The 14,051-nt window shown below is 40.8% G+C and overlaps 1 protein-coding gene across 3 annotated transcripts in view; it reads right to left on the reverse strand.

Moving 5' to 3' along the window:
* Positions 1-8,912, reverse strand: part of LOC145458011 (mannan-binding lectin serine protease 2-like) — a 250,177-nt gene extending 241,265 nt beyond the window's left edge. For 2 of the 3 annotated variants that reach the window (XM_080336308.1, XM_080336307.1), the window contains exons 1-4: positions 8,786-8,912; positions 5,577-5,838; positions 3,040-3,226; positions 2,577-2,738 (exon numbers count right to left, since the gene is read on the reverse strand). In XM_080336308.1, the coding sequence (XP_080192434.1) occupies positions 2,577-2,738; positions 3,040-3,226; positions 5,577-5,838; positions 8,786-8,790 (616 nt within the window). In that variant the 5' untranslated portion in view covers positions 8,791-8,912. The remainder of the gene's footprint in view (positions 1-2,576; positions 2,739-3,039; positions 3,227-5,576; positions 5,839-8,785) is intronic. The other variant, XM_080336306.1, reaches the window with a different exon arrangement.
* Positions 8,913-14,051: the final 5,139 nt, after the last annotated feature.

Below are 14,051 nucleotides of genomic sequence, written 5' to 3' on the forward strand. Positions count from 1 at the left end.
TTACTTACTTGAGTAGATTTAAAGTCAGTCAATTCTACTTCTACTTCAAGTAGTTTTAGGTGGCTTATTGAAGAAGTACTTCGACTCGTACTTGAGTAGATTTTTTTCGTCGCTACTTCTAATTCTACTTGAGTAGCTTTCTTGACTACTTTGACCACCTCTGCTGGTAACGAAACGAGTGCACCAATATCGAACGTCAAACCATTTGCAATTTGGTACAAATCGGATTTCTATTGATCAGGTCGTGACATGCACCCATATTGCTCTTACTACAGTCACAGTTGAATAATAATCGCACATTTAAAGATTGAATTGAGCTGTATGGCTGGGCCAGGGTCTTATCGCCGCCGATCTTTTTGGCAGCGCACTGTACCCGTTGATATGTTGCTAAAACGTGATGCCTTCATGTGTCCTGGCGCGCAAGGAGTTGGCCTCGCAAGTCTTCTCTCTCATAGTACCGCACTAGATCGTTGCACAACGCACACCCCTACACTAAAGCATCATAAAGGTGCCCGACAGTGTTTTCAGGAAAGACAAGGTCGGCAATAAATCCTGTCGTGAATTGAATCCAATTAATGTAATACAAAGGTAAGAATTTTTGCTGAAACTCAACAAATATTACATACTTAAAAGATCGCTCTGATGCCATCGCGACCACAAATTATACCCTTCGCGACCCATACTTTCAGAGCCCTCGATATAAAGTAGCCGAAGACTTACAGATAATAGCCTACATATGTATCTTAAAACAATTAAAATGTTGATTTGATGATAACGCACATACGTCAGAAACATTATACCGAGATTTTATAAACTGGTTATCCTGACTCAATTGACCAAAATAACGGATGAAAGTAGGTTGTGGCGATTCTTAGGATGGGATGGAAATTTAAATATGTGAGCAAAGATCGGCTTATGATTCTGCGTTTGATCAAGCTTCAGAACACACAACGCTGACACCAGCATATTACCTTTAAATGCGTTTCAGCAAAGGGCTTACTGTATTAAACTTGCCTATTTCCCGTTCTTTTGTAGGGACGACATCAACATGATTTACTATTGTCTCAAATATTTTAACAATTCGGTTGATTTATTTTGCACCTCAAAATTTGATAAATTGTGCCTAATAATTAGGACGTGTGGATTTAAATGGTGATTTGAATTGCAGAAACAAATTCATTATAATAATTTCATATTTTGACAATTAATAAATATTGCCTTACCATCGATGCCGGAACAGAAGTAGGCCTACCTATCAGTTGATTCTTTATTGATTAGAGCATTCATAGCATTTATCTTCAACTTTCCGCTTTTTGTATTACTTCGGACAACTCATGATGAATGAGTTAAGACCGAAGTTTTAAATGATCTGCAACTAACTTCGCACACATAGGACCAATCTACCAAATAAACGCACCAATCGTTTTTTTTTTTCAAGTACATCACTGAAAGTTCTAATCAAACATCACAACTGTGATCCGAACTAACAATTTCCGTTTCAATTGTCTTGTATTTAGCAACCGAAGCGTTTCAAAATGCGTAGGACCCGAGGTCGGGCTATTGTGCTAACAATAAAATCAGAAAATGAAATATTAAGATTATGACTTACTCAATATCATAATAAGATATGTTAGGAAAAAGTTTAATCAATTCACCCTGGTAATTTGATTCTTCGCTCCAAATGTTTATCAATATTTGTATCCCGTTTGTCGATGCCTTCACGGGCCGCACAAAATGTTGTCGCGGGCCGTAGTTTGCCTACCCCTGATACAGACCATGCGGTGGCCAACCTATCGGCTAAATGACCACATGCAATTGACGAACGAGTGCGCTGTCCGCTAGCCGCACCAAGCGCTTAAAATATTCAAAGTTTTTAAATGAACTGGTTTAATAATATTATTACTAGAGTTTATTGCGGGTCTACTGTATACCGCCCGCTGACCTCAGTTTGCAAGGACAGGACTAAACGGCATCTGGACATATCGATATGGCAGGTTTCCGCTTATATGCAACCAACATTTTGTGCCTACATTTCATCGTCGACGATCTTTCTGAGAGCGCCAACGCGAAAATTCTCGTGTAATCGCGAATATAGTTATACTCAATCGGATAAACTGGACTTCTGGGGGGCCAAAGTACAATTTTTAGGCTTGATAAACTGCTTTTATGATCTCGAATCAGGTCATGTTCATATTGATTGAATAACAGAGGACTGCATGAGGGTTATTTATATAGTCAATTATCTATTTATGCGCAGCATAAAGGTAAAAAATGCTACTATTTGCTTCCTACCAAGTGAAATATTTAGAGGGTAAATACAGTAATTTATGCTTTTTAGGGGTATACGTATCTCCTAAAGTAGAGCCAGTCAGAAAAAAATGTTATATTCGTAATCACCTGCCTTGAAAACCCCTGAAAAAACTCCTAGATGTTCTGCCGAATTTTTGTTGTTGACCAGTGTAATCATTAATTATGTACCCTGCAATCTCCAGCACATCCTATTCATCAGGCTAAACTGTTGATAACAAGAAACGGAGCATGTAATGCATTTTTGAAAATGAAATTTAGTTACCTACCAACACAAGTGTGATTGTTCGGGGCCAACTCGAAACCAGCCCGGCAGTGGCAGTAGTACGATCCGAGAACGTTAACACAGAAGTGGTTGCACGTTAGCAGCTCGTCCCAATCCCGAAGTAACGTTTGCTGCTTGTAATCCAGTACGGCACACTCATCTATGTCTGAAACAGTGAAGAAGGTATAATCACAAGTCAGGTATTACGTATTAGTGATGCCTTTCTCAACTTGCTAGCGATACGCTAACTAAGAAATCAGTAAGACTGTATCATAGCATTTAAGTTTTATGGAATAATTTGATTGTATGGGAATAAACTATATGGAACACATTGGTCGCCAGTTATATGAAATCGACGGTGGACCATATATGGTTTTTACAAGGGGGTTTATCAAGTTCAAGGTTTCCTAGCAATTGACCATTCCTACATAAAGATATCGATGTACGTATATAGTGGGTCTTCATACCGATTTCAGCATAACGAGCGTGAAATCCAATCGGATTGATATCTCCGTTTGAGTAGTCAGTTACGAATCGAAAAATGATGGAGTTGTTTTGAGAGTAGTACCACCTATTGAGGCGAGGAGTGCTGGGATAGTTGTGCAGTGAAGGATTTCCACAAAATCTCTTCAGCTCTTCTCCGCCTTCAGTAATCTGTTACAATGTGTGAACATTCGTAAATGTAGCGTGCAATGTGTATGCCCAAGGTTGCCATCGACATGGATCAACAACGAAGGACAGCCAGAAACTCTGAGTAACCTAATCGCGAAATTTGTAAACCAATGACTATAAAAACAAATGCCATACGTTTTCCTTTAGGATTTGTCCTCTTTTTTGAAGATATCGAAAATCTCATCCGAGGAAGCGCAAGTGTCCTCCTTTTTGGCAATTCGTCCTCCTTTGTAATAGCTTTGACAACTAGGCGACTGCGAAGGCACAACTAATAAAACGCCATAATTGACGCGAAATAATGTGGATTTCGACGTCAGTGACGGCAAGGATGACGAAAAAATAACGTCCGAGCAGGTCTTCCGAGAGTCGAGTTGTTTATTTTTAGTCAACACAACACTATTGTCAGTCGAAATTTCCAAATTATCCGTTTTGTCGCCCGATTCTATATGTTTTGTGATTTGTAAATGCGAGCTCTTTTGCGGATCTCAAAATATTGTAACCCTACATGTATTGTTATTTGTAGGGATGGTGTGTACCTCTGAAAGGTTCAGGTTCGTGTGAACGCGAACCTTTTTGAAAGGTTCTGTGTGAACGCGAACGTGAACCTCATGACCTCACGCGACGTCATATTGCTACTTCCAACCCTACATTTCAGTGAAGTGATAGCCTATATTAATGCGCACGATGCCTAGCGAAGACTCGTTCACATAATGCCACAATGCTGACGTTTTAAACGTCGCCAAATGTATCAACTGGGGAAATCAAATGATATAAAAATCCAATAAAATCAAAATCTTCCGTCACCAACAATTTCGACGAGGACTTGCAAGGGGATATAAGCTTACGCCTTAACGGTCTAGGCCAGACCGGACAAGGCATTTAGCGTCTGAGTATGGCTACGTTGATATTGAGCAGAGTGTAAAACGGGTTATTCTATATTTGCTGCCGATGTTACCCCATTAACAAGTTTTACAGCAGTAGCCAACACCCCAATTGCACGGATTTGGTTTTTATGATGCAACAAACATATGAAGTCAATATTCACCCTGGCCCCGTATGCAGGCTAGATTTTTTTAATCAGACAACGATATCAATTCCATTGATTGGTTGAATAAGCATCATTCGCTGTATACATGTACTGTATTTCGCTCTTGATGTTGTGTGATCCAGCTCACAGCATAGAGTCACTAAATATTCACAAACGGAAAGCTGGATATTCCGTCAAACTTTTGTAACAAAGCAAGTAATATATTTGAGATTGTCAAGGTGCATGCTCGTTTGGTGTTGATATTGATATGCTGCCAGCGCCATGCATAGAGTGGTCCGCAGTTGAAATGCAATAAATTTCAACCAAATATGATATAATTAGGTGAAAATTTTAATATATGCAAAAGGTTCACAGTCCAGAACCTACCGAGGTTCGTTTGTGAACGTGAACCTCTAAATTTCTGAGGTTCACACACAGAACACGAACGTGAACCTCGCGTTCACACCATCCCTAGTTATTTGGTCTTGTTGAAGCCCTCGTTAGCTTTCGTATCCTCCGCGGAACTATTGTGAACTTGCATATAACGGACAATGTAGAAGACAAATCCCTTTAAAATAGGGAAGAATCATATAAAAAGGGCGGCATGGCAATACAGTCTAACATATCAGTAAATACTGAATTTGGGGAACTGCCAAAGATCTTTTAGTCGTGCAGGGAATATAACCACTCGCAGTTTTAGCGTACTATCCAATCCATGCCCTGCATATAATCCATACCAGTGATTCTGAAGCTTAGAAATAAATACGCAACGGTATCCTAGAAAATTCTACGTTGCTCGCAGCCCCGTATGAAATCAACACCCGTTTCTTTGTGACCGGTGTTAGACTATGTTAGGTTTCGACAACGCAGTTCTAAAATTGCGAATCTCATTCACGCAGTTCAATTCCATATTCAACTACCCAAAAACTATGGTCTTGTGCCCTCAGTCTTTCCCCTTTGGATAATTCCGTCAATACCCTTTATATACATTCTAGTGACAAGTACATACACGATAGGTGAGTCGCGGAATACGTACAGGTTAACCGCGTTCGGTTTCAGAACCAAGGTAGACAGTCCGCCGTATAGGCACATTAAAATACCGAGAGCATCGGAGCTTATCAGAGCGCTACGCGATAGAATGAACACATGTCAATCGTGAATAGACAAGGTAAATTTCGCTACAATCAGGTTCTTCGTTCTCAGTAATGTGATATGTTCGGTCACAGAGACTGGCCGCCGACCGGCTGCGCATACTGCTTTTGCATGTTCATTGTTCAATTGACCGATCAAGCTTTGAACTCTCACCAAAAGATAATCGTATACGCAAGGGCTTTCATCGTAGGAATCTTCGAGATCGAATGCGGTGAATTTGAACTTGATCCTATATCCTTTTCTGACTCGGATACTCCATATCTTGGTTATGTCATTCCCGTAAGGCTCTGGGAAGTTTGGCGACTTGAATTGCCCATTAGACATTCGAAGGCGAGTGATTCGTTGGGCGGCGCGGAGGCGTGTGATTCCTTGGACGGTACATACGAGGTACACCAATGCAATCCATGGTGAGATTCTGGAATATTAGTACGGTTGGGATAGAGGGGGGAATGACATATACTGGACAGTACTGAGTCCATCGACGTATACAGAATGGTACTACGTAGAGCAGTGGTTCCCAACCGGTGGGGAATAGACGCATTTGGTAAACATTATATGCAGGACAGTCAACATATTTACGGAGACACATGCGCAATTACCGTTGCCAGTTAACTGCTTTGGAATGCATCGAAAAATATATTGCTCGTTGAAATAACTCATTTACACTCCAGATAAGGGATAACCAATGACCGCGTAACAAAAGCATCCAGCGCGACCAGTATGACGTAAAAATACCGCTTTCTCTACATTTTGAGGGTTACCGGTATCGGCTCACAATACGTTTTATGTTGCAGTTGTAGGCGGTTGTCTCGCGCAGTGGTGCCACTCCTAGTGTTTTAACACTAGATCTAGTGTTTTTTCGGTCGTCCTAGTGTTCTAGTGTTTTTTTTCGCAAAATTCTGCTAATCTAGTGTTTTTCTGCAATCGTGCGAACGATGAATATTCTAACGTTAGACTACTAAATTATACGCTAAATTTGTTGCTCATAAGGCGATTTAGTCTCTGGCTGTGTTTGTTTCTCTGGCTGTGTTTGTTTTCAATAATTCTATGTGGTTGGTGTTGCAGTAACAAGCATTAATTACGTAATAGGGTGCGCTGTGAATCCGTACTTATGAGCTAAAGTCTCTGAAAAAATGAAGAGAGATTTCGCTCTGATGCTCTGTCGTTTCTTATTGAACTCAGTCTGCAGATTCGGCAAGATTTTCATTGGCCGAGGACAGCATACTTGAGTGTATTGAATCCGTTAACAGCCTATCAACACAAAGAATAATAAAATCAACGCTTCCTCTAGCTGTGCGATTTCCATCTGTGATGTTATTTGATGAACTTGATGATTTGACGGATGAATCGGCAGCTTTGGCAAGATCTCAGAATGAGCTGCAGGTTATCAGTCAATGCCCTCCACCAGAATTTTCGCAAAAATTGAAATCTGTGCATAATGGATTCGGTGAATCAAAATTCCCTATACTGGGGAAGCTCATGACGAATCTCTTGGCATTGCCACATTCCACTGCATTCGTGAAAATGAAGTATGCTGCACATGGACACCTCCCCATTGTTTGGTTGAAGATGTACGGTAGTAAGCAAGATGCCACCCAAAAGATACTTATGTATGATGGATGGTGTACAATCGAAAGAATTTTTATGACGCTGTACAATTTGAAAGCGACAATATTTGATCTTTTTTGCGCTATTGAATTATTTTCATCAATTTTCGTTGAATAATTATGCAGTATATCAATTCGTTTCATTAATTTTCGTTGAATAATCATGCAGTATATCGAGCATATGTATCGAATTCATATGTGGAACACTTCTTATCTATGGATTTGTGCCTTGGTCATCATCATTACTTGTCAACGGCAAATTTTTCCTGCAATTTACTAATCTAGTGTTTTTTTCGCCAATCTAGTGTTTTTTCACGACATAATCTTGTGTTTTTCCGGGAACCTAGAGTGGCAACACTGGTCTCGCGTACTGGAGGGGTCGTGTGTATTGTGTACTCAAACAACCAAATAGCTGCTCCGCAATGACAAAAGTTTTGGGTGGTGGGGAATGAAAGCTCGGAATAAATGTGAAGTGGGGAATGAAGACAAAAAGGTTGGGAACCACTGACGTATAGAGAGAAGTATGTATTGGTATATGACGTGCTTAGGGTTTTATTGGATATCGCGCAGTCCCTGGGGATCCTAATAATCACTGGCTTGCTCAAGGCTAAACTCGCAACTTTTATGGTATTTTTGAAAAAAATGATGAAGGTGACAACAACACATTGGAATTTATCCCGCACTGTATAACTACAACCAAATACTGTGTAAAGTGGTATGTTACTTGATCACAATAAAACTAATAGACTTAAGTACTATATCTCATAATCCATTCGATAAAAACGCTGGTTTTTCACTATGTCAGTGGTTCTCAACCTTTTTGTCTTCACAGACCCCCTTTTGACCGTAACGGATCCCCGCGGATCACTCCTAAAGTCATAGGTCAAATTAATCTCTATTATCGGGCAACCGTCATCTGTCTTGCGCAAATATTACCTGAAGGCTAGTATTAAAAAGCAACAAAATGACCTTTCTTGAAAATAACGTCATACTATTTATGTAGAAATTGGAAAACTTTTAGTATCTCAAAGCGAATTCTGCGTCGCGTAACGCTGTCGACGACACCTTTGGATTTAATCGCAACATGTATGGCACCAATATAACGCCCTGCCTAGTTATTTCTATCTAACAGCTCATCTTGAAGTTATTCTGGAATAGCGTTCATGTAGCGTATATCACGGGAGAAAATGGATTTTTGCAAGCGAATTTAATCCAAAACCCCAATAAAACATCTCTAAACAGCAATATGTTCGTACTAGTTGGCTATTGGCAATCTGTTGAATAAAATCAGTTTGCAGTAGTAGTATTTTATCTCGGACGGCCAGTCTGTTCACGTGAGTCCTGAAATTTTAGCAGTTATGGAGTGAAACTGCTTCGTGGTTTCTCGAATTTGAAAAATAATTATTATTAATTAGTTTATGACGCATTTTGCGAATTTGGAGGTTTCGCGGACACCCTGAAATTGCCTCGCAAACCGCCGTTCGAGAACCACTGCACTATGTCTTACGCTTTCTATTAGGGCTGCTGCGGCAGATTCTCTCCCTTTCTGAAACTGAAATGAGTTCTTCATGTCATTAGCGATCAAATTATGTCTCGTATGTTGCATACGAACCGCTAACCGTTCTAATTACCGATGACATCGAGTTCCGGCGTTTGCCGACAAGGCTTGGCGATACACGAAAGAAATCGAATCGTTACTCAACCGGTATCTATTCCGAAAATAAGTGCGTCAATTGTGCGGAATCCCTACCATACCTCATATTGATATGTCCCTGCTTGCAAACGGTGCACTTGATTTCGGCAACTGTAACGAAAATGAATCGTTCAGAAAATAAGCGCCGTAGCTGCGAAGCGTGAAGTTCCAAGTTAATGTCTTCACAGTTGGCTTGTTTGGCAAGACTTTTTCTTTCACAAGCAACGTTAGTCCTTGTTTCGAATACAAGACTAGACTGAGCTCACCATTCCTTTGATGCATGTGTTCGGCGCAGTGCTTCCCTTTATTAACCTGGCGAAATGCTACACCAGGAGCCGGCAACCTTTCGTACGCAGCGTGCAAAAATATCAAAAAATTGTAAAATATTACCAACTGGCGTGCCAACCATATTTAATTTTGTCATATTTAGCGTTTCAAGCAAGGAATCACACCAACCACCTATCTGCAGCTGGCAACGGCATCGGTATTGGTCACGAAGGGTATAAATGTTGGTCGCTACCGCACTAGACCTACCGCCTAATGTAGGCTACGTAATATGTGCCCATGGCTTACTAAAACAGGCCATGGTGCGCATAATAATCGATCTTCTGTGGTTGCCATGATCGTTCCCAAGTCTACTGTGTTCGGTACCATAGCCAATAAGTGACAGGCCCATCAAAGATGTTATGATGAGATGGCCTGATGATATATATGTGCAAACCCCTGTATCATGCAAGTCGGCTTATGGTTGCTGCTCCGTATATATTGGAATCGCTTACACGTATTAGACCAGTGATTCCCAACCGGGGAAATTCCCCACTTAGGAGGAATTTTGAAATTTTTAAGAGGGAATCTTGGCTTTGGGTTTGTATAGGAAGATACGCTGGGTTCACTAGGTTTTTAGATTTTTATGGTAGTTAAACTGTTAAGTATGAAACTAGTTCTTTACAATTGTACATTTCTCTGGCGGATTGTAAGGTATGTGTATGTTAAAATGCCTTCCGCAGATATTACACCCCCTGATATAGTGAGACTCGCGAGACAATTTCGTGGGGCCCATGACAGCCTCTCGACCAAATTGCTACTAAGCTGGAAATAGCCACGCCGAAGTCAGCACAAGGCCGCTGGTGAAAATATTTACCTTTTTAAGCCAACGTATGAGCTAACGTGAATAACATAGCAAGTTCATCGATTCAACTCAAGGCCATAGCAAGCAAACTTGATGATTTATTTTTTGTCAGCGGCTAATACCCGACCGGTAAAAAACAGGCCAAATTTAGTGGTACTTTACGAAGTGTAGTGCGGTCCGCATTCGACATAGTTCGGACATATCTTAATGTGTTTGGCTATATATTTCTCAGTCAACAAATGGCTGTGCATTAAAAATCGAATTTTATGTTTAATCAAAGGCAACTTTTTCATAGGAGGATATTCCAGCTCAAATATAGGCCAAGGGGTCCACGAGACGAAAAAGGTTGAGAACCACTGTATTAGACGAAGCTAAAACTATATATCCTTTCGTGTGACGAGCACGATTCCAAATTCGCATTTCGCCACGGGACTCATTTTTTTCCTCTGTGGGTCTCATGTGAGACGAGCGGCTCAAGCTGCTGGAGCTGGAGTATTCGCGTCGGTCATTACGGCGCCTGGACAGTGGGCATATCAATGTCGAAGGTTTTGGCCAACATGTGGCGGTCATTATATTCCAATGTTTTATCGCCGCAAATCATTTTGGCCACGCACACAGCACACGGAGTCGCATGTTGCCGAAGCGTGAAAATACCCAGCGCCAAAATGCTGGTTCAGATAAAACTGTGGTTCCCAATCGGGATGGAATTTTGAAATTCTCAGGGGGGAATCTGGCTTTAGGGTTGTATCTTCCAATACTGGGTTCACAAGGCTTTTAGTTTTTGATGGTAGAAGTGTTACGCATGAAACTCGTTCTGTACAATTGTACGTTCCTTTGACGGATTTTAAGCTAGGTGTGTATGTTTAAATTCCTTCTGTAGATCGTGAGACTATTTCATCATCATCCTCATCCTTGGTTTATTAGCAATTTTTATCAGTTCAATGCACCACAAAAAATGCGACACAATGAAATAAGAAGGTTTCGACTCGACTTGGAGTAGTCTATGTCATCAGACACCCACCTTGGCCTAGGCCCTAGGCGATGTAAAGAGGAGGCATGCACACAGAATGAAAAGTAGGAGATGGTATAGAAAAAAGCAAGCGACAAGGGCCCATGACAGCCTCTTGACAAAATTGCTATTAAACAGGAAAAAGCCAAGCCGAATTCAGCACAGGGACCCTGGTTGAAACATTTACCTTTTTAAGCCAACATATGAGCTAACGTGAAAAACGTACCAAATTCATCGATTCAACTCAAGGCCATAGCCAGCGGACTCGGTGATTTATTTTTCGTCAGCGGCTACCCGACCGGCAAAAAACAGGTCAAATTTTGCTGTACTTTACCGAAGTGTAGTGCGGTCCGCATTCGACATAGTTCGGACATATCTGAATATGTTTGACCATATATTGCACAGTCAACAAATGGCTGTGCGTTAAAAAGCACCTTTTCTTAGTCACAGGCAACTTTTTCGTATGGGGGAATTTTAGCTCAAATATCGGCCAAGGGGTCCACGAGACGAAAAAGGTTGGGAACCGCCGATATAAAACATTCGCGGTCCCATAGGCTGCACAGTGCGCATGCAAACTCCTAGAGACTAAAGCATCAAAACAGTTTCACACGATATTAACTTGACGTATATATATTTTTGTGGGTTTCCCAAAATCAAGAAATTGAGTCACGGTAAATCGTGCGGAGCGCGAAAAAATGCCCTGGATAACTCAAATCTGCCCCAAAAAGACTGTGCAGGGTGCATTATGTTGATTTATCAAACAATTTTACCTTTTTCCATTTTGAAAACTTATGTGACATGTTTTGCAACAAAACATGGATATAATATGTCTGGTTCATCAGATCATCTCGCGTGCCACAAATGGCATGCGTGTCGTGGTTTGCCGACCCCTGCGCTATACGCTAATCTGAAAGCCTTCGGCTTACCCCAAATTTTCGCTGAGCAGCAAAAACATAAATCGAATACATTAAAACACAAAATGAAATATACATCAACAATAGTGTTACAATACCAAAACCAACAGTGTTAGATACCAAAATAGGATTATCTCAACAGCTAAAAGGATTATAATGAATAGTTACTGCAATTCAGTGTGTCTTATGATGTTTCCTTCCAGAGACCTGTTCAGAAAGGTGAGACTTAATCTCGGAAAGTATCTCACCACAGCGTGATGCGAATTGCGACCGCTAATCGCAAAGCGTACTCAAGCAAAATACTGACGATTGCAATGGTGCTCATCAGAAGCCTTCATAATCAGTAGGCCTAAATTACACGGGAGCTGGTAAAACTAATACGAGATCTACATTACGTTACATAAAAACTCCCATCATTTCGATAGTAGACGAACAGAAATCCACTACAGTTAGAGTAACGTTACACTATAGATAACTAGCCTACGGAGGTTAGTTATCTATAGTTACACAGCAATGTGAAAGTGTTTTGCTAAGCTACATTGAACTCGCTTGTCACGTAAACGTTGAAATCGCTGTTTCGAAAATTGTCACAGTGTCAGAAAAGTTAATTTTTCTCGCGTAACCCCGACATTCGTCAGACCGTTAAATGGCGAAGTACTAAATGTGACAGCCCTGCGACACCTAGGTTCTATAACAGACCTTTCGAGTATCTCATACCCTAATATTTCAACAAAAATTATAAATGCAACTTTTTACTGCAATTTGTTAAAATTGAATGCAACTTTCTCGCGATTTTAGTGCAACAAAAACTTGCCCTAATAATAATTAAAGAATTGGTCTCCGTAAATACTATTTTATTGAACGTGACGCCACTATATATCCAGGCGACAATCGACACCAATGTTTCTCAAACTGGAAAGCGTGGAAGCATCTGAAGGGGGGCACAAAACTGCGATTAACTGAAAAGATATTTCGCGCTCGGCGCGATTTACCTCCAATTCATAGTTATTGCTCCGTGTGTAGTCCGAATTTCATATTGGAGAATTCTCTCATCAACAGTCATAATCTCCCATACAATCAAACTAACAGTTGCGATTGCCAGCATTCCGGTTGCATTTTGTAATATGACGATAAGGGTGTCGCGAAATTTTTCACTATCATAAAGTGGGGCGTATCTGAAAAAGTTTGAGAACCCCTGATCCACTCAGTCATTATCGGAAATATTTGTGCGTGGGAATGGTACGCAGTGTACGCAGTTTTTATAGATAACTAGTTATCTATAGTTTGTTCCGGTTTGTTAAATCATGAGATTAACACTAAGTTTATGCGCTGCGATCAACCGGTTTTCTTAATCCAGGGTTGATAAATCCTGATGAACCCGATAATCGACTTTATTGCTAATCCAACTTTATTATCCCCGGTCTAAGTCTCATTATGTACGTACATCGTTGGTTGACTTCACTTCAATTGCTATCAAAATGTATGTTAATTGATTGCTTTTCCTTGGTAAAATGATTAGCTCGTGGCTCTGCATCTGTGTAATTACAATTATTCCATTCCATTTTCTTAACGTAGTACACACAGGCACACACACAACTCCTGCTACTGCTGTACGACGATGAAGTTCGAATCACGAGCCATTGCTCTGTAATCGAATGCTATAAGCCAGTTCTCATACTACTTTAGCGCGTCGGGGCTACCGAGCCTACACTGAGCCTCAAATTACAGTAACACCCAGAGATGGTCAAAGTAGTCATCGTTGGTACGTAAGTAGAAGTACTTATTCGGTGTTGCAAGAGACATGGGAGGACATGTACGCTCTTATTAATGAGCGATTCTCAACGTTCCGTATACCTTTACACATGTTAATGCCTTGTCTTATGAGAATATTGCAGGAAACTTATAATACTATCGATACCACCTTGGGCAACGTCACTTCCCGATATGGATTCCGCACAATCACTTTCAATAAGTATAGAGAACCGTTTCCAGAAACTGTTGCAGTGTTCCTCAAGGACCACATATCTGCCAACTATGAAGAACACACAGGGATCTATACGGACGGGTCTAAAACGAAAATGGGATGCGGATATTCGGTTCACGTTCCCGAACATACTATAAAAATTGCGAGCCCGCTCCCAAGATTTCTCTCGGTCTTCTCAATGAAGCTCAGTGAAGCTCATTGCAATCAAGCATGCCCTATTATAGGTACTGCAGAGCCAAGTTACGAAAGTTGCAATATTCAGCGATTCCTTGAGTGCATTGGACGCGATCAA

Source organism: Botryllus schlosseri, chromosome 15 (genome assembly GCF_051294905.1).
Source record: "Botryllus schlosseri isolate E-star chromosome 15, Bs_hap1, whole genome shotgun sequence".
Classification (NCBI taxonomy): domain Eukaryota; kingdom Metazoa; phylum Chordata; class Ascidiacea; order Stolidobranchia; family Styelidae; genus Botryllus; species Botryllus schlosseri.